This window comes from Ammospiza caudacuta, chromosome 5 (genome assembly GCF_027887145.1).
Source record: "Ammospiza caudacuta isolate bAmmCau1 chromosome 5, bAmmCau1.pri, whole genome shotgun sequence".
Lineage (NCBI taxonomy): Eukaryota > Metazoa > Chordata > Aves > Passeriformes > Passerellidae > Ammospiza > Ammospiza caudacuta.
In genome coordinates this window covers 74,509,288-74,532,604 of record NC_080597.1, presented here as the reverse complement: position 1 = coordinate 74,532,604, position 23,317 = coordinate 74,509,288, and the positions used below count along the sequence as shown (strand labels likewise).

The 23,317-nt window shown below is 48.8% G+C and overlaps 1 protein-coding gene across 4 annotated transcripts; it reads left to right on the top strand.

Annotated features, from left to right (window-relative positions):
* Positions 1 to 576: 576 nt before the first annotated feature.
* Positions 577 to 22,988, top strand: PFKFB3 (6-phosphofructo-2-kinase/fructose-2,6-biphosphatase 3). Of its 4 annotated transcripts, none has more exons than XM_058804592.1 (16): positions 577 to 1,002; positions 5,289 to 5,414; positions 5,710 to 5,806; positions 6,056 to 6,122; positions 6,256 to 6,330; positions 6,640 to 6,696; positions 8,361 to 8,485; positions 10,148 to 10,355; positions 11,458 to 11,604; positions 11,714 to 11,818; positions 12,815 to 12,944; positions 13,628 to 13,690; positions 13,849 to 13,913; positions 15,369 to 15,539; positions 16,563 to 16,585; positions 18,319 to 18,725. In XM_058804592.1, exons 1-16 carry the CDS (start codon positions 924 to 926, stop codon positions 18,371 to 18,373), a joined length of 1,593 nt encoding a protein of 530 aa, XP_058660575.1. In that variant the 5' UTR covers positions 577 to 923; the 3' UTR covers positions 18,374 to 18,725. The 4 variants fall into 4 exon arrangements, with proteins under 4 accessions (XP_058660575.1, XP_058660574.1, XP_058660571.1 ...); XM_058804588.1 differs by lacking the exon at positions 18,319 to 18,725 and adding an exon at positions 20,135 to 22,988 and having other exon boundaries at positions 722 to 1,002; XM_058804591.1 differs by lacking the exons at positions 16,563 to 16,585; positions 18,319 to 18,725 and adding an exon at positions 20,135 to 22,988.
* Positions 22,989 to 23,317: the final 329 nt, after the last annotated feature.

The following is a 23,317-nucleotide window of genomic DNA, read 5'->3' as shown; positions in this document are numbered from 1 at the left end:
ACGCGAGAAATGAAATAGGGCATTTATTTGACCGTGAATATTTTGGTCTGGGGGTCCCCTGCGCGCCCCCGATCCCCGCGGTGGGGGCGGGGTCGGTGTCGCGCTCCCCCCGCGGAACAAAGCGCGTCCTTTGTCCGCGCTGCAGCGCGGGCCGCGGCCGCCAGGGGGCGCCAGGGGCCGCGCCGGCATCCGCGCCTTCATCCTCCTCCCCATCCTCCTCCCTCTCCTTCCCATCCTCCTCCCTCTCCTCCTCCTCCTCCTCCCTCTCCTCCTCCTCCTCCTCCCTCTCCTCCTCCTCGGCGGCGCCGCAGCGCCCGCCCGGCCCGGCCCGGCCCGTCCCGCCCCGCCCCGGAGGCGGTCCCGGCCTGCCGGGATAGAAAGAGGCGGCGCGGCGGCTGCCGGCGCATCGTGAGCGGAGCCGGCCCGAGCAGCAGCCGCGATTGTGGCACCGCTCCTTCCCCGCCTGCCTCGCGTGGAGATTCTGCTGCCTTTCTTCTCTTGCTATTTTTTTTTTTCCGATTTAAAAGGAAAGATATTTTATTTTTTCCTTTTTTTTTTTTTAAATATCTATATCTATATTTTTTTCCACGCCGCTTTCCATCGGGGCTCGCCCTCGCTCCCTCTCAGCGCGCAGCGGCTGCGCTGGGGCCATTCCTGCCCGGCTTTGTGCCCTGCAGACCCGGCCCTCCTCTTCCTCCTCCTCCTCCCCCTTCTGCCGTAAAACCTTCACGAGGCTCGCAGCAGCATCCGAAAGCGCCGCAGCCGCTCGCCCAAACCACCGACTGCAACAAAACCCCATTTTGATTGTTTTTTTATCATATATTTCCCCCACCTCCTCCCCCCTCCCTTTTTTTATTTCTCCTCCTCCCTCCCTCAAACGCATCAAGGTGGACGCGGAGCGCAAAAAGACCTTTGTTTTAAAAATGCCCATGGAGCTGACGCAAAGCCGCATCCAGAAGATTTGGCTGCCCAATGACAACCGGCCGGCGCTGCCCCGCCGCTGTGAGTACGGGCACGGCAGCATCCCGGTGGGATGGCATGGAGGGATGGGATGGATGGATGGGGAGTGGAATTCTTCCCCTTTCTCTGCGCATCGTGGCGGGGCTCTTTGCAGCATCCTTTCTCCTCGGTGTGCCCGCATCCCAGCCTCAGCATCCCGGGGGTGCCCGCATCCTATCCCCAGCATCCCAGCCCCAGCATCCCCCCGGTGCTCGCATCCCAGCCCCATATCCAGCATCCCATCCCCGGCATCCCAGCCCCAGCATCCCAGCCCCATCCCCGGCATCCCGGCGCTGCCATCCCGTGACTCAGGCAGGGCAGGAAGGTGCATTCCGCTGTCACATGGCCCCGCAGGATGCGGGAGGTGCCGCCGCCACACGCGTGGCCCCATTTCCACTCTGCGCTGCCAGTGCTGGGATTAAAAGGGAAGGGAGGAGGTTGTTCACCTCGCAGCCGGGATTTGAGCCGTGTCAAGCGGCTCGCCCGGGGATTTGTTAATGGTGGAAGCATGAATGGTGTGGGCTGGAAGGGACCGTAATGATAATCTCGTTCCACAACCCTCCTGCCATGTGACAGGACACCTTCCACTAGACCGGGTTGCTCCAAATCCTGTCCAATTAGCGTGTTAAAAATTTTTTGGGGGGAGATGCAGGGAGGATTAGGGCAATGTATTTAAAACTCCAACCAGACACAGCCGTTTGCAGTTTACTGTTTAACCCCGAGGGGATGGGGAGGCAGCTGGAGGGGAACGCACAAATGAGCGCTGAAACTCCTGCATTGGTGTCCCCTTGTCTCTGAAGCTCGCAATATAAAAATGTTTGGGTCATCCCGGTGTTACCATAAAGCAAATCTTGAATCGTGATCTAATCCGAAAGCTCAGGAAGCAGCTCTTTAGCAGCCACCCTGACAAGCTGCCGGTTGTGCGACTCCCGGCTCTAAAGGAGCCTCGCAGGAATGCGCGGAGCCGGGATGGACGGGGTGGCACTCGCAGCCTGGCGAGGAGGGATGGAAGTGGCTTTGCGTGAATCAGTCTTTCCGCTGCTTGCCTTCATCAGGCGTTTAAAGTCGCTTCCGATGTTTATTTACCTTGGCTGGAAAGTTTCCCCTTCTAAATAATATTTTTTTAAAAAAAATAGACATGGAGTGAACTTGCCAGCTGGTGCCGCCCGTGGCTGTGGGTCAGGCACCCTGGAGCAGATGTTGGGATGCGCAGCCCTGCAGCGGGAGCTGCCGAGGAAATGGGATTTCAGCAACAGGCTGCACATCTGGGCAGCCCGGGGGCTGTGCTTAGAGTGGGGTAAAGCGTCTCCCGGCTTAATGCTTCGCACGTGTGTCTCTGTGGCTGGGTTTCTCTCCAGGACTGGCACCTCTGAGAGAAATCCCTTGTGCACGCAGTGGTTTTTTGCCACTTCGTTCGCCGGGTTTCTCAGCGAGAGCTCTCTTTTGGTAGCGGAAAAAACTAACGTATTTGATATATTAAGGCACCGAGGGGATTATTAATAACACAATGTGGCTTGTAATTATATTTTCTCGGGGTGGGAGCGAGCCACGCTGTGCAATGTGAGAAGAGGGTTTTTAGGCTTTTTTTAGCTAACTCTTTTTTTTTTTTTTTTTTAACTCGAGGTATTTTAAACGTGCTATTAATTCCTCAGCAGCAACAAAGAGCGAGGGTGGGAGGGAAGGGAGGGATAACGGGGACCGCTTCCAGCGTGATGCCTGGAGGGAGCGGCCGCATGCCGGGTGTGAGCATCCTCTGGGAATGGCGCATCCCGGGTGTGAAAGAACCACTCCGATGGTGTGCTGGCTGGTCCGGGGCAGGCTGCGGAGGTTCCTCCAGCTGCCCTTTCGACGGCGATCCATTAAATTGCTGTCACGCCGCACGTCTCTCACGTAGGGGCTGGGAAAGGGGAGCCCTCGAAGGCGCTGGCTGGGCAGAGGCGGGCGAGGGGAGGGGGATGCTCGGGCAGGGAAGGGGCTGCGCTGGCTCTCTCCGTCCTTGTGGCTGCTTTCCCCCGTCCCTGGGGCTCGGCGGGCGGGGGACACACGGCGGGGATGGTCCCGTTCGGTGGCGGTGACAGCGGTGGGCAGGGTCAGGGAAGGTGCTGGGATTGCAGCTGGGAAAATGAAATAGGACCGACAGAACGGGCAGTCCGGGCTTGGGGGAGGTTTGGGGAATACTTAGGAGGAGACAGTGAAAATGCCTCAAGTGGGGAGGGGGCTGTTCTATCCGGCTTTTTATAGAAGCAAATTTCCTTCCCTTTTGGGCTGGGTGTTCTTTATATTGTTTTTCCTCTTTCTCTTTTACCCACTGACTTTCTGGCAAACAGCAAAAGTGATAAGCTCCTGTTAAATACCCTCCCGACTGAGCCTGAAAGTCATCCCTGCCCTTGACTTACCTGGCTGTAGATGTTGATAAGGAGCAATGAATATGCATTGAAATCCCTGATAGCTTCCCAGCAGTGGTGAAAAGAAATGATGAATGAGGCCTTTGTGAAGCACCGGGAGCAAAACACTGGGTTGTGTTTCATCCCTGATGCAAAGTTTCCCGGAGACTTTTGCTTTGGGCTCGGATTGCTGATGAAAAGTTGCTCGCTGATGCTGTGGTGTTTTGGGAGGTGCTGTTCCATGGTGCAAGGGCAGAAAAAATTCTGAATTTTGGGTGTTTGGAGGTGACACGTGTGTGCCCACGCAGTGCCAGCCCTGGGGCTGTCACAGCTGCCTGGAGCCACAGGGACACGAACAGTGCCCAGCATTGTCCCTTTACTCTTGCAGTGCTATTTAATGGCCCTAAATCCTCTTAGCTCTGCTCTTTGAGACCCTTTGTGCTCAGGCAGGTAGGGAAAGGAAGAGTTTCCTTATTCAGGTGTTATCCCTTCCTCCTCCCTTTATCTAATAATTGTGTGGGGTTTATGCAAAACAGACCTGCACTCATAGCTTGGATGAGGATGTGAGATTGTGGGAGCAGGGAAAGTGTTTTTCTGGGTGTGTTGCACAGCTCCCTTGTGCCCCAGCACAGAAAATTGGCACTTGCTGCCAAAATCTTTGGGAGCTGCCCTGGGGTTTTGAAATGCAGCACTGGGCATGGGGCAGGTTGCACAAAGGGAAGGAGTGAGGGCAGCTCCAGCCTGGGGAATGAAACAAAAAAGTAAACTATATTTTAGGTAATTTTTAATGTCTTGCCTGCTGGTTTGCTTTGGTGAGAAACTTGGGAAGATGATGGGTGGCTCTTCCATGTGGGTACCAGTGCCATAAATCTTCCTTGTGGCCTTAATTTGGTTTCTCCAGCTGCTGGATTTATTTATTTTCTTCAAAGGGGATGTACTTTGCATGTTCTATGGGTACTTCTCAGTTTTTTTGCCCTTTTCCTGACAAAAACCTCCCCCAGCCCCCGTGTCCATCCCCGGGTGCCCCTGGCATCCCCTGTCCCACCTCGGGCAGCTGTGTTAGGCAGGCAGAGCTCTCCACCCAGGCCGTAATTAATGGGGTTTTATGGCTCTGCCACCAGCCACTCACTCCCTGCATTCCTTTCCTATGAGCTCTCTGTGCTCACCGGGTGCATGGAAGGAAGGGTGGGTGAGAAATCCCCTGCAGGGTCCCACCTGTCCTGCAAATGCTGCCAATTGGTTTTCTTTCCAGCTGTTTGACATGGACCCTCTTCACCACAACAACAAAAACCCCAAAAACACAAACAAAAAAACCCCCAAAAAACAACCAACCAGAAAAAAAAAAAAACCCCAAAAAATCCCAACAACCGAGCTTAGGTTTGCAAGGAAAAAAAGGGATAAATGTACTTGGATATCTGCTTTTAAATGCTGCTAGTTCTGTGGTTCTCTTGCCTTGCCTGTCTTCAGAAAGTCCAGTTAGCTGGTTGTGTGTCAGCTGGAAATTTAGTCAAACATTTTAGGGGATGCTTTCTGTGGGTGAAGATCTGGACCAGATCTGGTATTTCAGCACAGACACTGCTGCAGGGACAGGTCCAAAATCCTTGGCTGTCATTGAGCTTTTCATGGAATTGCCAAGCCATTGGAATGGGAAGTTGTGCTTGCCTTGATTTTGAATTTTATTTTATAAATTATTTTTTATTTTGGTTGCAAATGTGGAAATTGAGGCACAGAGGCTCTCCAGAGAGCCTGGGCCAGCTGCTGGCTCCTTGCCCACTTTGCACCCATCAGGATGTGGCTTTCATGTTTCCTCCAGCTGCTGAAGCACTTGGAAGGAGTCCAGATGAAAACAAGTGCCTTGTTGGGTCAATGCAGAGAATTAACAGCTCCTGTTCTTTTTCCTTGCAGCCTGTGGGCCTCAGCTTGCCAACTCCCCCACCGTGATAGTCATGGTTGGCCTCCCAGCCCGTGGCAAGACCTACATCTCCAAGAAGCTGACGCGCTACCTCAACTGGATTGGTGTCCCCACAAAAGGTGAGGCCTGCACTGGCTGCCAGGGGAAAGCAGGAGGTCTGGTCCTCAGGAGTTCTTCTAGATCACTGCTTTGGGAGATGGGAGGTAGTGGGGGACGTTTCCAAGATCCCACAGGCCAAATAGAAATATCTGTGTTTTCATATCCTGGGCTCTCCTTCACTTTGAAGACCAAGGGATGCCCTTAGGATGTAATTTCGTGCCCCCAGCTTGCTTTAACTGCAGAAGGTACACAACTGAGTCATGTCCCTCGTTTTTATGGTTTTGTTTTTTTGTTTTTTTTCCTTTTCCCACCCAGTTTTCAACGTTGGGGAGTATCGCCGCGAGGCTGTGAAGCATTACAGCTCCTATGATTTCTTCCGTCCTGACAACGAGGAGGCCATGAAAGTCAGGAGGTGAGGGTGGGCTCCCTGACCCCACATGGTGCTGAGGCCCATGGCTGGGAGCAGAGTTACCCAGTTTGGGGCTGATGGACAGAGAAGCTGGGCTCTGAATTTCCCCTGGACTTGAAATTCAGAGTTGGGCTCTGATTTTCTTCCAAGGATTCTGAGGGCTCAAAACTGAATCCGTGTGGGATTGGTGACTTCAGGGTGTCCTCCACACCCTGAGGACCTCAGGGCCACACATTTGTCCCTGTTTTGCAGGCAATGTGCCATGGCTGCCCTGAGGGATGTGAAGCTGTACCTGACGGAGGAGGCCGGGCAGATTGCGGTGAGCTCCAGATGTGCTCTGGGGTTTGGCAGCTGTGCTGACCCCAAACATCCTCTGCAGCCCCTCCTCTGAGGAGGGGCTTGCTGGGAAACCAGGCCCTTGTGGTGCTAATTGAGATCTTTTGCTTTTAAAGGTTTTTGATGCCACCAATACCACGAGGGAGAGGAGAGGGATGATCCTGAACTTCGCCAAAGAGAACGGGTTCAAGGTTGGTGCCATGGGTCTGGTGCCTGCATTGTGAGGCCCACTGTGGTGTAGAGTTAGTGTATCTTGTCTAACTCATGTGTTATCCTCATGCTGCTCCTGTCTGAGGGAGATTTCACTGCTGGGTTTGATTAAAAACATGAAAATCTTCCTTCATTCCCTGCACTGAGCCATGGGGAGGGAAAGGATGGCAGTGGGGCAGAGGAGGAGCTCTCTGGTCCAGCAGGGAGGAGGCTGGGTTGAGCAAGGAGCTGGTTGAATGTTATAAACCTTATTTTGGTGGCTTTCAGCTGAGCTCTGCTTTGCTTCACAGGTGTTCTTCATTGAATCTGTCTGCAATGATCCCAACGTGGTTGCCACCAACGTTATGGTAAGTGTGGCACTGGTGGCAATGTCCTGCTTTTGCTTTCCCTCCATAGAGAGATAGGAATGGCATCACCCTCACAAGCTCTGGTCTTCATGGTGGGCTTCAACCAGCCTGGAGGGACAGCCCAGCATGGCACTGCCAGTCCAGGAGGTTCCTGGAATGTGTTGGTGACTTCCTTCTCCAGGTGACAGCACCTGTCCTTGTTTGCTCTGTGCTGCACCTTGCAAGGAGGGGCTACTGAGGAATGTGGAGCTCCAGGGCAGCCTGTGCTGCAGCAGCTGTCAAGTGAGATGAAAGGAAAGCAGGTTTTGGCCTGGAGTACTGTGGGATAAAAAGCAAGCCCAGGAGGGAAGAGGGGCCCAAGAAAAGTGGTTCATGTTCAAGGGTCATCTTCAAGTTCAGCTGTGATGCAGCCATCAAAAATGCCAGGATGGACAAGGAGCTCCTGGGCAAACTCAAAATCAAACACTAAAAGGAAGCCTAAAGAGAGGATGGAAGGAAGGACAGGCAGCCTGGGAGGAATACAGAGATTGGCTGTTCAGACAAGAATTGGGTTGGGAAAAACAAAGCCCTGACAGAACTGGGGGACTACAGGTGCAGTTTCACATCAGTGTTTGGGAAGAAAGTGAAGCAGATCATCCTGGAAACTCTGCTGAGGCACATGGAAGATAAAAAGGTGGTTGGAGGCAGCCAACAAGGCTTCACTGGAGGCAAACTGTGCTGCCAGCCAGGGGCTGAAGAGTGTCTTTTGCTCCTGCTGGGAGCTCTTATCCCAGTGACCAACTTTTTGCATACAGCCTTTTCTACAACAAAATGCTCTGTTTGCTACTTTTTTTTTTTCCCCCAAGCTGGATTTTTTTTTTTTGAGGATTTTAATCCCTTTATTTGGAAACTAATGCTCAGCTAGGAGCTGATTCTCTCACCCTTCAAGCATGAGATTTTGCTCCACAGGGAACTGCAGATGAATGGTGCTCTTAGTGCTGGGATCAGTGTGGAAAATACACCCCAGGCCTGGGATGCTGCCACATGTGTTGATCCACGGTGTTATCCTGTTGGTTTCAGGACTGCTTGTGAAGTTACCAGTGTGTAATGCTGCTGTTCAAACCCAAATCTTCAGGAAAAGCAGCCTGTTAGATTAGTTCAGGCAGGAATTAGTCCATGAGAGTTGTAGATATTCACACTGCCTGTTTGTAGTGTCTTTCAGCCCAACAGCTTGCAGCAAATAATGCACAAGAAGGGGTTAAATGTTGCCATCTCACGGTCCTGCTGCTGAGCTGGGATAAGGATCTTGTTTAAGTTCATGCACTTCCCTTTTTCAGCTTGAATTTGAACCTGATGGGGTTTTTTAGCCATTGGGAAGCTCAGCTTTCCTGCTGTTGGGTGGTGCAGTGCTAGCCCAACTTCTGGGAGAATGGGAGTGGATTGGTGGGTTTCTGTACTAATCATGCAATGGTTGATAGCAAATTCTCCCACCTGATGCTTGGTTTTGGGTCTAATTTGCTTCTTTTCTGTCGTGTGATGAGTGATGACTATAAAGAACTCATCACTTAGTTTCAGCTAATCACTGGATCTTGGCATGACTTTAAAATTCCAGATTAGCATTGTCTGGCTTGGAAAGCTTCCTAACCTCTCCCTGTGGCATGTTTTGTTTTTTATTTCTGTTCCAGGAAGTGAAATTGTCCAGCCCAGATTACCGGGACTGTAATTCCACTGATGCCATGGAGGATTTCATGAAGAGGATCAATTGTTACCAAGCCAGCTACCAGCCCCTCGACCCTGATGACTATGACAGGTGAGAGACCTTGACTTTGAGCTGCCTTGAGCACCTGCCCTCTGCCAGGAGAGCAGCAGTGAAGGGTGGAGCTGCATTTCACTTTGTTTTCAAACATCTGACTGTGCTGGAATGATTTATGGCCAGGCCTCAGCTTGAGTTCAGGCCTTTCACAGGAAAATGCTGCTTTCCCCAGGCCCTGTTCCAGGGAAATGTGTACTGATGCCTTGCCAGGCTCTTCTGGGCTCAGATGAGCTGTTTTCAACTTTGTTCTGCAGGTCCAGATACAAAGGCTTTGGGAAAGCACTTGAGTTGGAGGGGTTGAGGTGCTTTTTTCATTGTCTCAGTGAAGGGAAGGGACAGCTTGGTTCAGAGCACAGGGTTGAGCAAGCCCTGTGGCTCCTGCCTGTGTGCCTTGGGAGAGCTTTGCTGTCCTGCCTGACTCTGCAGGCACCTCCCAGCCTCGCCAAGCTCACAAACACTCCTGTGTGCCCTGTGTGGATTGTCCCTGTCCTGGGGAGCAGCATGTTCCCTGTTAGTCCTGTTTAATCCTCTTTGCTGCTGCAAGGGGAGGGGTGGTGATTACACTGCTGCTATTCAGCTCTCCATGAATCCCCACTACCTGTTGGCTCCCTGCTGAAAGTAGCCTGCAGGAAATCCTTTGAGCTGGGTGATTACATGGGCAGAGAAAACTCACAGGGCTGCTGCTTTGGAGAATGACAGGAAAGCAGGAAAAGGGAAAAGTGCTCCCTGGAGAACTTGTAAACCAGAAGGAAGCAGCTACAAGAGAATCATGGCAGGTTGAAACCTTGCATGATGCCACATCTGGTATCACAGCCCAGATGTTTTCAGCTGGTGTTAACTGAAGTGACATTTATAGAGGTTATGCCTGTGCCAGAACACAACCTGAACTTCCAAAGCAGAATATTGAAAAGAATATATTTTTTCATGATGGCCACTCTTAATATCTATATTAATTATTCCAGTATATTGTAATGTTTTGTTCTAATCAATGCAAATGATGTGGGATTGTGATTATGTTAAAAAATGACACTAAATAAACGGGAGGAATAAATTGACATTTTGAAATTACTTAATTTTTCTTATGCTCCCCATCACAGAAGCAATATGGAGCTATTGGGCAAAAGAAATCAAGATCCCTAACCTGTGCATTTTATTCATTAAGATTTTCATCTCTGTTTAAAAATAAAATTGATTTTTTGCCCTTTCAAGAAAAATAACTTTATGGAAAAGAGGAAAGACAGAAGAAGGAAAAGCAGAAAGTTCTTATTTTGCAGATTTGAGGGGTCTAAGTTGGAATCAGACCTTATCATTACAGAAAGAATGAGAAATTAAGAAATATTGGACTTATGTATTGAATACATATATATTAATGTATATAATATATATAAATATATAAAGATCTGTTAAATATATATAATATATAAAATATACATTATATATTTATATTTAAATATATTTATATATGAATATATAAATATATAAAGGATATATAAAAATATATAGATACTATAAAATATAATTTATGTATATAAAAATAACCATATAATGTAGAATATATATTTGCATGTAGATATATAATTAATATTTTTTTAATATATATATATATATATATATATATATATAATATGCATACAATAGACAGTCTCTGTCTGTCCCCAGGGAACTTTCTCTCATCAAAGTCATCGACGTGGGCCGGCGGTTCCTGGTGAACAGGGTGCAGGACCACATCCAGAGCAGGATTGTTTATTACCTGATGAACATCCACGTCCAGCCCCGCACCATCTACCTCTGCCGGCACGGGGAGAGCGAGTTCAACCTCAAGGGCAGGATTGGAGGTGACTCTGGCCTCTCCAACAGGGGCAAGAAGGTGAGGGAGATGGAAAATGTCCCCCCGTGGCTGCAGTAGGTGCTGTGCCTTGGGTTAAATGTGTGAGGAATGGTTACTCATAGTTTAGCAGGGTTTATTAAACCTTATTGAAAATACAACAGAAGACTGAATAGAGAAAACAAGGTTACGATGAAAACTTAACAATGGAGGTTTTCCCTTTTAATCCTTCAACCCCTTCCAAAGTTGTCTCCATCAACCCCTTCTTTGCTACTTTCCTATTTCAGAAACAGAAGTAGAACAAGAGAAAAGTGGCATTCCCACTGGTTTTGGCATTGTGGTGCAGTGAACCAGCTTGCACAGGTTGGATTAGTAGTATCAATACACTTAAACTTCAGCTGCCACAAGCAGGGCTGCAGGTTTAGCTGGGACACAAACACTTCTCTCCAGCTTTGAGTCACCAGAAGGTTTCCATGATTCCAGCATCCTGAGCAGTGTGGGTTTGAGGTTCATGTGCTGGAGAACCTGCTGCTTGGCTGGAATGCACTCTCCAGCTCCTCAGGCACAGACCCAGCTGTTCTGTCATGGACACTGCAGTTGTGGAAGATCTGTTTCTTTTGGCTCCTGGATGTACACATACCATTTGTCCACTGTGAAAGCAGCCACTCTTGAGAACATCTGAGAATCTGGTGGATTCTCTTTGCAGCACCCCAGATATTTACTCCACCTTCGCTGTCCAGTGGTGGAGATCACTTCCTCAAATTCTGACTGGAGGTCAGGTGTCACCACAGTGACAAGCCAACCCTCCCAGATGTCCCTTGATAACCACATGAGGGGGTAAAACATAATTATGAATCTATAAAACTTTTCTTAACCTATATACATGATATTTGTCTGTTAATTGTGAGAGTCAATCATTGCATTACTCATTTATAAAATGCATATTTGATGATAGCTGGGCTGCTGAGGATCCATCTGCAGCTCTTGGGGATCAATGAATGTGTGGCTGCCTTTCCCCTCAGAGCATTAGGCTGATATTTGTGCCTGTGGAAGGCAGCACTTACTGGGAATAGGGAACAAAGGAAGCTGTGGACTAGCAATCAACCTCTTTTTTTTTTTTTTTTTTTTTTTCTACGTCCCACAGTTTGCAGTGGCACTGAACAAATTTGTGGAAGAGCAGAACCTGAAAGACCTCAAAATTTGGACCAGTCAGCTAAAGAGGACAATCCAAACAGCAGAAGCTCTCCAGCTGCCCTATGAGCAGTGGAAGGCACTCAATGAGATTGATGCTGTGAGTATCTGTGCAGCCACAACAGCTGCACAAAAGAGAAAGAGAGGTTTTTGTCTGGAGGCTGTGCTGAGAGCATGTCCAGTAACCTCTTGCTTTCCTGTCCTGGCAGGGTGTGTGTGAAGAAATGACCTATGAAGAAATCAGGGAGCAGCACCCAGAGGAATTTGCTCTGCGTGACCAGGATAAATATTACTACCGTTATCCTTCTGGGGAGGTAGGTGTGCAGGGACACCCCTGCAAAGTCTGCAGGGCTTGTACTTTAAATGTGGCTTTTTTTTCCTCATTCTGTCTTCTACTCTTGAGCAGAGGAGCAGTGGGTGCTCCAAGAAACTAAAATTAAAAGAGAGCAGGGCTCATGTTTACCTCTACCTTGAGCTCTTTCAAAATCTTGCTATATGAAGATCTCACTAAGAAATATGTCACTTAACAAACAGTCCCACTAACTTTATAGCAAATTAGCATGGAAAGGTCTCTAGAGGTTTCTAGTCCAACCTCCCGTTGTTATATCTGCTGGCAGTTTTGTGCTGGCCTAATTTTCTTTCCTTTCATTTCCAAAAAAAGCAATTTTCACCTTGTTCTCAGTATCATTCCCTAAGGGTTGATGGTAATATCTCTGTTCCTGGCAGTCTGCTTTCAGGGTGTGACACAATGAGGTGGGAATTGACATCAGTTCTGGATGATACTTTAGGCTGTGAATTGAGCAGATTATCCCCAAACTGAAAGTCATGCCCATAGACATTGCAGAAAAATCTTTGGAGACATCCTCATGACCCTGTATCTGACAGAAGAATATGTGGGGATCTCAGACACCAACTCTGGGTGTTTGGGACTCCTTCTGGCTGCCTGTTGTGGTTTTTATGAGGCGTTTCAAAACTCTGGGGTTTCTCAGGTTGCTCCAGACTTCTCAGAACTTTGAAATCCTGTAGCAAATCAGATGTCAAGATGATGGAGAGGCTCTATCTTCAAAGCCCTTGTTGCTTCCCCTAATTAATTCTCCAGGCCTAAGCTGTGATTCAGTGAGATGTGAATGCCTCCTTCTCTTGCAGAAGAATTAGAAGTTCCAGAGCAGCCTGGGGATGAGGATTTATTTGTCTTCAGCAGTTTGGTTTGCTCAGAGGCACGGAATCAGAAGGTGTACCAAGAGAAGGACCGTTGTTTCTTTGGGATGCTCGCTGCATTGATTCCTCACCTCCCTCCCTTTCTTCCCCAGTCCTACCAGGACCTGGTGCAGCGCCTGGAGCCAGTGATCATGGAGCTGGAGAGGCAAGAGAACGTCCTTGTCATCTGCCACCAGGCTGTCATGCGCTGTCTCCTGGCCTATTTCCTGGACAAGAGTGCAGGTGAGCTCCCTGTCCCTGGGAAGATGAGGGATGATGGATACAGCTCTGGGTTGTTCACATCCTGCAGTGTGTGATGGTGTTCACAGGGGTCTTAGGATGAGGGAGGAGATGAGGATCTGACTCCATGTTTCAGAAGGCTTGATTTATTATTTTATATTATAATATATTAATGATACATTATTATATAATTTTTATTAATTATATATTGTTATTTGTATTATTATATATTAATATATTATTTATATTATATATATATTATATATATTATATATATTATATATATTATATATATTATATATATTATATATATTATATATATTAAAACTGCACTAAAAGAATGGAAGAAAGGATTTCATCAGAAGGCTAGCTAAGAATAGAAAAAGAAGGAATGATAACAAAGGCTTGTGTGTTGGACAGAGTCTGAGCCAGCTGACTGTGATTGGCCATTAATTAGAAACAACCACATGAGACCAATCACAGATGCACCTGTTGCATTCCACAGCAGCAGATAATCATTGTTTACATGTTGTTCCTGAGGCCTCTCAGCTTCTCAGGAGGAAAAATACTTTCCTTAGGATTTTTCATAAAATGTGTCTGTGACAGCAGTGTGCATCTCTGTGGTGTGGGATGAAGGTGTCTGAGCCTCCTGCTCAGGTAACCCTTCTGCTTTGCTGTCTCTGCAGATGAAATGCCCTACCTGAAATGTCCCCTGCACACAGTGTTGAAGCTGACCCCAGTAGCCTATGGTGAGTGAGACCTTCCTAAACATGCCAGGGGGGTGACTTGTCCCTCCTCCTGACTCCAGGCTGTCTGGGGGAAGAGCAGGGATCTGTGGTTGGGGCCCTTGGGAGCATCCTGTGCCTGCTGGCCCTGCTGATCTGTCCCTTTGTGCTCCTTTGTGCAGGCTGCCGGGTGGAATCCATCTCCCTGAACATTGAAGCAGTCAACACCCACAGAGATCGGCCAGAGGTGAGTGCTGCTTTTCCCTGGAGCTGTCCTTTGGTGTCTCCCTCCTGTCCCCTGTGGTCACCTGGCAGTGGGAACTGCCCAAATCCTGCCAGTGGTGGTGGTGGGTATGGGGAGATTGCTAAGCTGAGTGCTTGGAAGTGCTGCTGGAAGACTGGGAGCATCAGATGTGTTCCTGCTCTGCAAAGTCGTGGCCAGCTGAGGGTTTTCCAAGGGAACAGGACTGTTGCATGTTCCTGCTTCCCAGTGTGTTTACCCAGGGAAAACTCCTCCCTGGTCTCTGACTTCCACATGCATGGTCATCCACTGGCCCAAGCAGGGAGTGGAGCTGTGGATGATGGAGAAGGTGACTTCTCCCAGGTGTCCCAGGTGGCTGGCAGAGCCTGGGCTCAGTGCTTGCCCTCCATCTGCCTCTGAGGGTGCTTTCCTGGTATGCCCGTGCTCTGTGTCCTTCTGCAGGGTGGGAGGTGGCAGTGCTGGGCTGGGGATGGTCCTGTGGAGAATTCCTGTAGGGTTGGGTCTGTCTGCCAAGTGCTCCACTGGAGCTCAGAGGGCAGAACTGGAGGATGCAAAACTCAATGTCAGGGCTGGGCAGCCACACAGAGTGGGCAGCACCCATGTCCCAAGATGCTGGGACTATTCCAACTTGTGCTTAGTGGTGGAGCCCAAAGTGATGCTTTTGGCCCACATCTCCTTTCCTTTGCTTCCCCTGTCAGGTGGCAGCACCTGAGCTGCCTGTCCCTCCCCACAGCTGTGGGGGGAAGCCAGTCCTTCCCCCTGCACGGGGACACTGATGTCCTGCTCTGCCACCCTCTCTGGGGATGGCAGCAGGGCCTTGGCTAGGACAGGGTGAGACAAGTGCCAAGTGCTTGGGTGCCCCTGCTCAGCTTTGCCTCCATCCCCCTTGCTTGAGTTGGAGCTTGGCGTGGTGCTGACCCTCGCTGCCTGCTCTGCTCCCATGCCCCAGATCTTCCTGATCAGCCTGGGCTGGCTCATCTTCCCTCTGCTTGCTTTCACTCCTCTCTCTGGGTGGAGGGACCAGCTTTGAGGAGGAGACCAATGGGCACCTGTGTCCTGCAGAGTCATGGCTTGTTGGCTGCTGGGTGTGTTCAGCTACCTGTAGTTACTTTTTTTTGTCAGCTGAGACTCAGATAAGGAGAAAATCTGTCTCATATCTGAGTGCAGAGCCATTTTTTTCCTCCCCTCCCCTTCTGTGCTCTTAAGCATTTGGCATCAGGGATTTTTTTTGTGCCCAGAGACTTTCAGTGCATCCTTTGCTGATGGACAGTGACTGTGGGGAAAAGCAGAGACCACTCTAAGATTTAAAACTAAGAAAACCAAAGCAACTTGCTTCTTTTTTTTTTTTTCCTTTATAACTGTCGCCTTCTTCCTTTTTCCCTTTATTTTGCTTTATTTTTTTATATTTACTTTTATTTTCTTTGTCTCACTTTAATTTAGGAAGCAAAGAAGGGACCTAACCCGCTCATGAGACGTAATAGCGTTACCCCTCTAGCAAGCCCTGAGCCCACCAAAAAACCTCGCATCAACAGCTTGGAGGAGCATGTGGCTGTTTCTCCTGCCCTGCCAGGCTGTGTTCCTCAGGAAGTGCCCACGCAGATGCCGGGACAAGTTAGTTGAACTCTTCTTTTTTTTTTTTTTTTTTTCCTTATTTCCTTTTTTTTTCTTTTTTTTTTTTTTTGTTGTTGTTCTCGTTGTTTTATTGTTTGTTGTCCTCCTGTCACTCCTGAAGCTGAGGAGCTGCTTGCACTTGTCGTGAGCTGTGCTGCTGTCTGAGATGCATCTTCCTCCCCATGGCTGCTGCCCCTCCCTGCCTTGGGTCACTGTTGATCCTCTCTTGGGTTTTGAGAGTGCCATCAACTTCCACCAAGCTCTAGGCTGCTTTAATTTAACTTAAAGCCATCAGCCTCCTGAGGGGTCTCCTTGGAGTGAGCAGGAGCAAAGGGCTCGTGCCTTCCCTACCTCTGGGTGTGCTTGGCTCTGTTGTAGGCCTGGCCATAGCAGTAAATCAAATTCTCTTGTGCTTCTCTGAAGGAGGAGCTGCTGCCAAGACTCATCTTTGGCTGGAAGGGTCTCCTTCATGCTGGTGCTGTAGGCAAAATGGACCAAAATTAAGTAGAAGGCTCTTGGTGTGGTGAACCTGGGTGAAACCCTGCCATGGTGCTCATGTGTCCTCTCCTCTGTCACCCACCCATGAAGGCACATAGGAAGAGAGGCCTTGCTTGCTGCTCACTTTCCCAGGCACAAACCCCTCTCCTAAGCTCACTGAGGAGTCCTGTGTGATCTACAGGAGCCTTTGCCATGCTGCCCTCCCCACCAGCTGCCTGTTGGATGTGGCTGTCTTGCCCAGCCCCTCTCCCTGCTGTCTGTGTTGGTGTGATGTCCCCTCCTTGCCCAGGTTAGGAATGGCTCCGTGCTCCACCACTGCTCTGCTTGGTTGCTGCTTTGCATGAGCCTCTCAGGACAGCTGGGTCTGTGTCAGCTCCCAGGGCTCTGCCTGGGCTGGTTGAGCCTCACAAAAAAACCTTTTGCCTGCTCTGGCTGCCCAGTGCCCCTCGCTGCTGTCCACTGTCCTCTGCCTGGTGTGGCACAGAGTTACTGACACCTCTCTCTGTTCTCTCTGTCTCTCTGCAGCCTTTACTAGGGAAGGCATGCCTGTAAGTACCTTCTTGCCTCTTATTCCCCTTTCCAACCCTTTTATTCCATGTCTCTTGCCATCCTGCTGGGTTGTTCTGTTGTTGCAATATCCGCACGGGGTGTGGATTTCATGGAGTTAATGTTCTGCTGGTTTGGGGGGATTTGTTTTAGGAAGGGTAAAGAGGAGAGTGGGTGCTGGTTTATATCCTAGCTGGATGGAATGTCCCAGTTTTGTTGTGAAATTAGGCAAATTATGATTTTTCACTCTGCTGGTGATGCTGTTGGGTTTTCCTGGAGCTGTCTCCTCTGTGATAGCATGTTGTACTGTAGGTGAGAGACCTGGGTGCTCTGTCCTTCCTGAGGGCTCTGGGTTGTGAGTGATAGCACCAGAGAGGTATCTGAGAAGCTTCTGACCTTCTCAGCAATGTGTTTTCTGGAGCTGGATGATCCTGGGGGGGACCAGCCATCTGCAAACCTGGATTTTGGAAACAGCCAGCCTAGGTGTTGTGGGCAGAGTGAATGGAATTTGTCCTTCTCTGGCTCTGTTAAGAAAGCAAAACACCATGAGCATTTCATGCATTAATGATGAATAATCAAGGCTCTGGCAGTTTGGCTTAGGGCTGTTATATCCCTGAGGAACAGCTCCTGGGTAAATTTGAAGCCTTTGGACTGAGTTAATGCTACATTGAGTTGAGAGCAGCAGTTGTGTGCTCAGAGGCCTTCTCAAAGACTGGGAAGACTTTGGGGCAGAGCTGATACTGGGTAGTGTACAGGGGGTCTTTTTGCCCTCTAAGGGCAGTTGAAATCAGCCTGTGAGCATCCCTGGCTTGGGTTGTTTGGTGGGCTGAAGATGGAGGGATCTGCTCTACTGTGGCCAGGCCAGAGTTCAGCCCTGCTTGCCTGTAGGAGCTTTTGAATCTCATAATTCTTCCCCTTTTAGAGTAAACATTTTTGAGAAAAGGGAAGTTAGGACTGTTGCACTTGGCTTTGCTGATGGCTGGGTTAGGTGAGATCACTGAGTGCAGAAGTTGAGTTGCTCAGCATGGCCTGCATGCCTGTGATCCTCCCCTTGCTGCTCATGGCCAGGAAAGCCCCTGATGAGACCTGCTCCTCTTGGGTTGCTCTGGAAGCATTTTAGGTTTTGTCCATCCTTCCCTCCACCCTTTTCACATGTTTATTGGAACAAAAGGCACTGCATGCCTTGGTGCTGGCTGGGAGGCTGGAAACACCCTCAGGTGTTGAATTTGGAGATGGATGTGTCAGATTTTGCTGGAGCAGGCAGTGATGGTTTTACCCACTGTAGGCTAGCAGCAGCAAGTTTAAATCTCCAGCTGCTGGGAGCCTGTGTCCTTCTCCTAGTGTGGGCTTTGTGTCACCCATGGGGACATGCCAACCCCAAGGCCTGGTGACACTCACACTGCTGCTAGCTCTGGGAGGCTGCTGTCCTGCACACTGCTTTGTCCCTCACTGCCACCACCTGTAAGGGGCTGGGGAGGTGGAAAGTGCCTCTGTCACAGCTTGAATCATGAGCCTGGGTTGGTATGGGAGCTTCACTGCATCAGCCCTCACTGCTGGGGTCTTGATCCCCATCCAGGAGGACCAGGGGACACCTAGGGTGGCTGGTAGATGTGGGACTACCTGGCGTGATGGTTTCTTTTCTTTTTGCTTGCTTTGTGATCCAAAGTGCACTTTTGAACAGTCACCTGATTCCCCCCTTCCCTTCTTCTTCCCTTCACTTTTCATGCTTAAAAAGAAGACCCGTTTGTCACTTTCTCAAAGTTTTCTCTTTGCTAATATTTCCAAGGTAAATGGCTGTGGTGCATGTGGCTTTTCCTCACCCTCCTCCTGTCTCCTTAGGCAACAAAGAGAACAGCTCAGCCTGCTCTGCCTTGTAGCCTGGCTGGGGTTGCTGGTGCTTGTAGGAGCAGCTTAGGTAGTAAAAGCATTAAAAAAACTCAACAAACCAACCAACAAACAAAAAAACTTGCCAAAAACCAAACTAAACAAAGAAAACAAAAAAAGAATTCTTCCTAGCTGTTTCCTAGTCCTTTTTTCCCCTACCTTGTTTCCATGTAGTTCTGTGAGTTGGGCAATGTCCTTGTGGTCCCCTGGGCTTTTCCTGGAGCAGATCTCTCCTGGGGGCTGCTCCTGCTTGTGTGTAGCTGGCTGTCTCTGGTTTTGTGGTCCTCACCGCGTGCTGGTGGGTACCTGTTGTCATCATCCTGTACCAGGGCTGTGTCTGAAGCGTGTCTGAGGCCCATGAGACCTCATGGAGTGTCATCAGGGAGTTGTGCTGCTGCTCTACCTCTGGTGGTGGGTGGTCCTTGGCATGGCCAGTGGGAGCTGCCTGTTCTTGGCATTGCCAAGGATGGACAAACAATGGCCTTGCCCTTGGCAGGCAGGGGGGACACTGCCCACCCTCAAGGGGAGCAAGAGAGAGATGTTTAACTTGGCTTAAATGAAGACCATGGTCCTCTGTCATCTTGCCTTGACCAAAGAGCAGCTTCAGAAGGACAGACAGGGTGGGGTGAGAGGGTGTGGATATTCTCAGCTCGGTCGAAGAAAGAACAGAGAATTTCTCCCAAGCTGAGAAAAGAATTAAAACAATGGAGAAAAGAATTAAAACAATTATGATTTCTCCTTCTTTAATCATTGTTTATAGATATGGTTCTCCAGAGTGTGCTATTCATAGTCACCAATAGTGTGAGGGGGTTTTACTTTGAGACCAAGTCTCACCTTAGTGAGTCACATAGAATCACAGAATAATGAGGTTGGAAGAGACCTGTAAAATCGAGTCCAACCCCATGCCCTCACACCTCAACTAGACTGTAGCACCAAGTGCCATGTCCAGTCCCACAATCTTCATTGAATTACCTTCTGATCCACCTTCTGAACCCTGGAGTCTTACACTCTATCCCTGACTCAACAGCATCAGGAGGTGTTCAGCTCAGTTTTTGGAGATATCTAAATTCTAACCCTGTAATTAAAGCCAGGCAGTGCTTGAGGAGGGGTTTGCGACTGTGTTCACAAGGGTCTGAGGATGAGGGAAGAGACGAGGATCTGACTCCATGTTTCAGAAGGCTGATTTATTATTTTATGATATATTATATTAAGACTATACTAAAAGAGTAGAACAAAGGATTTCATCAGAAGGCTAGCTAAGAATAGAAAAAGAAAGAATGATAACAAGGGTTTGTGGCTTGGACACAGTCTGAGCCAGCTGGACTCTAAATGGCCATTAATTAGAAACAACCACATGAGACCAATCCCAGATGCACCTGTTGCATTCCACAGCAGCATATAACCATTGTTTACAGTTTGTTCCTAAGGCCTCTCAGTTTCTCAGGAGAAAAAGTCCTAAGGAAAGGATTTTTCAGAAAATATGTCTGTGACAAGGAGCTGAGCAGTGGGTCAGTCACTGCCTCTCTCCTCGGCTGGGCAGTGTCCTCCCCTCTGTGGTGGGTGCTTTGTGGTGACCCGTGTGTGGCTTTGTTCCCATGTTAATGTGTTCTAGAAGGTGCTGCTGGGCTGGAGCCTGACCCCAACCCCTCCTTCCCCTCTCATTGCAGAACATGAACACCTCCCAGAAGCCGTCGTGACTCCGTGGGCACCGCTGTGAGGCCGCCGGCGCCGCCAGCTTCCCATCCCATCGCCATTCCCGAAGCTTGCTTCCAACCCAGGCGGGGCTGGCTCTGCTCCCCCTGCCCCAAACCCCGCTCTGCTCAGCGGGGAGGGATGCAGGAGAGCCCAGGAGGAGCCCAGCTCCATCCCAGGGTCACCACCAGCTCTTCAGGCTGCAGCGTTTGCTCTCCTCTCCGGCATCCTGTTAGGTCGTAGCGAGCTGTAACGTGCTTCTGTAGTGCACAGGAGTTTCATTTTCTTCTCTTTTCAGTGGTTTTTGATCTTCTGTATAGATGATTGGTACCCATCTGTCTCTGGGTGGGGTGTGTATATATGTGGATGGTGCGGGGTTAGTAGAGAAATAGGGGAAACGGGGGTGGGTAAAGGGGTTTTGCATTTTTTTTTTTTTTAATTATTATTAATGTTGTTAATTACTTTTGAATAAGCCCCTAACATGCTGTGCTGCAGTCCCTCACCCACACTACAGCTGGTCACACATGCCAGCCTGGCTCATGCAGATCTGTGAGCACCAGGACAGCAGCTGTGTGAACTCCTTCACTGCAAGAACTGCTGGGTTTAATAAAAAAAAACCAACCCATTCTTTCACTTTTTTTTTTAAATCAATATACCTTAAAGGGGTTTGCAGTTTTATCTGCTGCTAAAAGTAGTTGAAAGATGCCTGCAGTGCATGAGGAACCATGCCAATAGGGGCTTGGGTGATGCTTTCATCTTGGGGAGCACCCAGGGATGGTCTGAGTTCAGGCATGGGTTGAGTTTTGGGGAGGCTGGGCACTGTTTGAGGTGCTGTGCTGGTACTTCACCTCCCCCTTCTTTTTTAGCTGGAAGTGTAGGTATTGGGAAGGATTTCAATCCCTAGGCTTAGATGCATTTTGTAGCCACACAGGTCTCATGGAGGTGGCCAGAGGTCTGGCTGGCTTGCAGGAGTCCCTGTCTGACTGCAAAGAGCCACAAGAAGGGACAGTTTTGTCTGTATTTTTTTAATTTTATGTATACATGCACACACATCTGTGTGTGTATGTGTATACTTAGAAACTGCTTGGTTTTTGCACTTTATTTGTGGCAGAAGCATAACTACTTTATTTTTTCCAAGTTGTGCCCCTTAACAGGGGAAGCCTGAATACAGGCAACTTTTTCTGTTTGTTTTTAATTGTATTTTGCATGCTGGAAAGCTGGGACTACAAAATAATAGTAGTTACAGTGTTTAAAGTGGGGGGAACAGGATGAGGACCTGACTGACTCCATCAGCCAACTCCCAGTGGTTTGATCCATAAGATCCCTGGCAGGCAGCCTGTCCTGGGCTGGGAGACAGCAGTTAAAAATGGCAATTAACCACTATTGCTTTGTGCAGAAATCTGTGGATTTTGTATTTTTTTTTTTTTTTAGGGTTTTGGGTTGGGTTTTTTTTTTTTCCCCATCTATATGCAACATCTTCTCCATGCCCATCTCACTTTTTTTTATTTGCTGGAGGCAGGAGGTGAAGGCAGCCCCCCCTCCTGCAGCACTAGGCTGGGGAACCACGGGTGGGCAACCCTTTGGATTCTTCCTTCCCATGGCATTCCCCAGCGTCCTGTGTAGGGAACACCATCCCCAGAGATGGGATCAGAGAGGTTTGGTGGAGAAATGATCTCTTTGAGGGTGTGTGCATGTTCTGGGGGTGGGTTTGGTCTGTTTTTTTCCTTTGGGAAAAGGTGAACCACAGTGCCTCGTGCTCCGCGCTGGAGCGGCACCGACGGCGGGAGGGCTCCGGGGCCACGCTCAGCCCGTGTCCCATGGGGTGACAGTCCTGGCACTGCCCTGCCTGTGTCAGCTTGTGCATATGTGTATCATAGTCCTGTACAGATAAAGCAAAGAACACTCCCCCCACCCTGCTCTGCTTTATTTCTGTTTTAACAGCCTCATTAAAAGCAGGCTTCCCCCTCCGTGTGCCCTGGGTGGCAGCTGCGCTTTGGGTTTCTCTGCCTTCCAGATAAATGAATGTTTTGGGGAGGCCACTCACAGGGCTCTTTTCAACTTCCTCCTTCGTGGGGAGTTTTATCTCTCTCCTGCTGCTGCTGCTGCTGCAAAAAGATAAGCCAGCAAATACAAACATGACGTGTGGCTGCCCCGAGATCGATCCTGTACACGTGTAATTGCGCGGATGTTTTGGTGTGTGTTTGTGTGTGTATATATATAAATATATATATATTAAAATCCAGAGAAAACCCAAAACGGCCCTAAATTTTCATCCTTTAGTAATAATAGATGTCTCAGTAGGTCTACAGAAATCTGGAATTTGAACATGGTATTTTTTCCAGCTTTGGGAAAAGTGCTTTCCTGAGTTTATCTTATGCTGGAGGGGTTGGGATGGTGTCAACCCTGTGCCATCACAACTGCCCCAAAAAAAATTGCTGTCCAGCTTTTTGGTTAACAGAACCAAGGCCTGGGCAGTTGATGCCACAGCCAAGGCAGATTGGCAGAGAGGACATGTCAAACCACACCAATGATTTCTTCTCCCACCTTTCTTTTTTTGCTTTCTGGTTTGTTTTCCTTTGTGATACTTGAATTTATTTTTTTAATTTTTTTTTTTTAATAGCAAAGCGCTTTTTATTTATTTAATGTATACTGCAAAGCTTGGAGAGAAGGGTGTAGTTACTTGGGATTACTTTTTTTTTTATTTGTGATATGTTAACTGTTCTGTAAATACATCTGGAATAATTGCCTGATATAAAGCTGTGCCAGCTTAAAAACAGGGTATGCCTTTCAGAAATTTGTATATTTTGCAGTTGCTGGACCAATAAAATATCTTGAAATACAGATGTGATCTGGTTCTTCCTTGTGTCAGAATTCATGCTCTCAGGCCCTAAGGGTCACCATGTGTTCTCTCATACACGTGTTCCTGTGCCTCATAAATAATAATTACCACAAAAGAGAGGTTGTGGATGCTCCATGCCTGGAGGTGTTCAAGGCTAAGTTAAAGGGGGCTTGGAGCACCCTGGTCTAGTAGAAGATGTTTTTCAAATATTTCTATGAATTCTACAAGTATTAACACCTACTTAGAACTAACAAATGCCCCCCAAGCTCTACGTGCTCCATCGCTCTTGGGTAGAAAAAGTGATGTATTGGGACTTGTC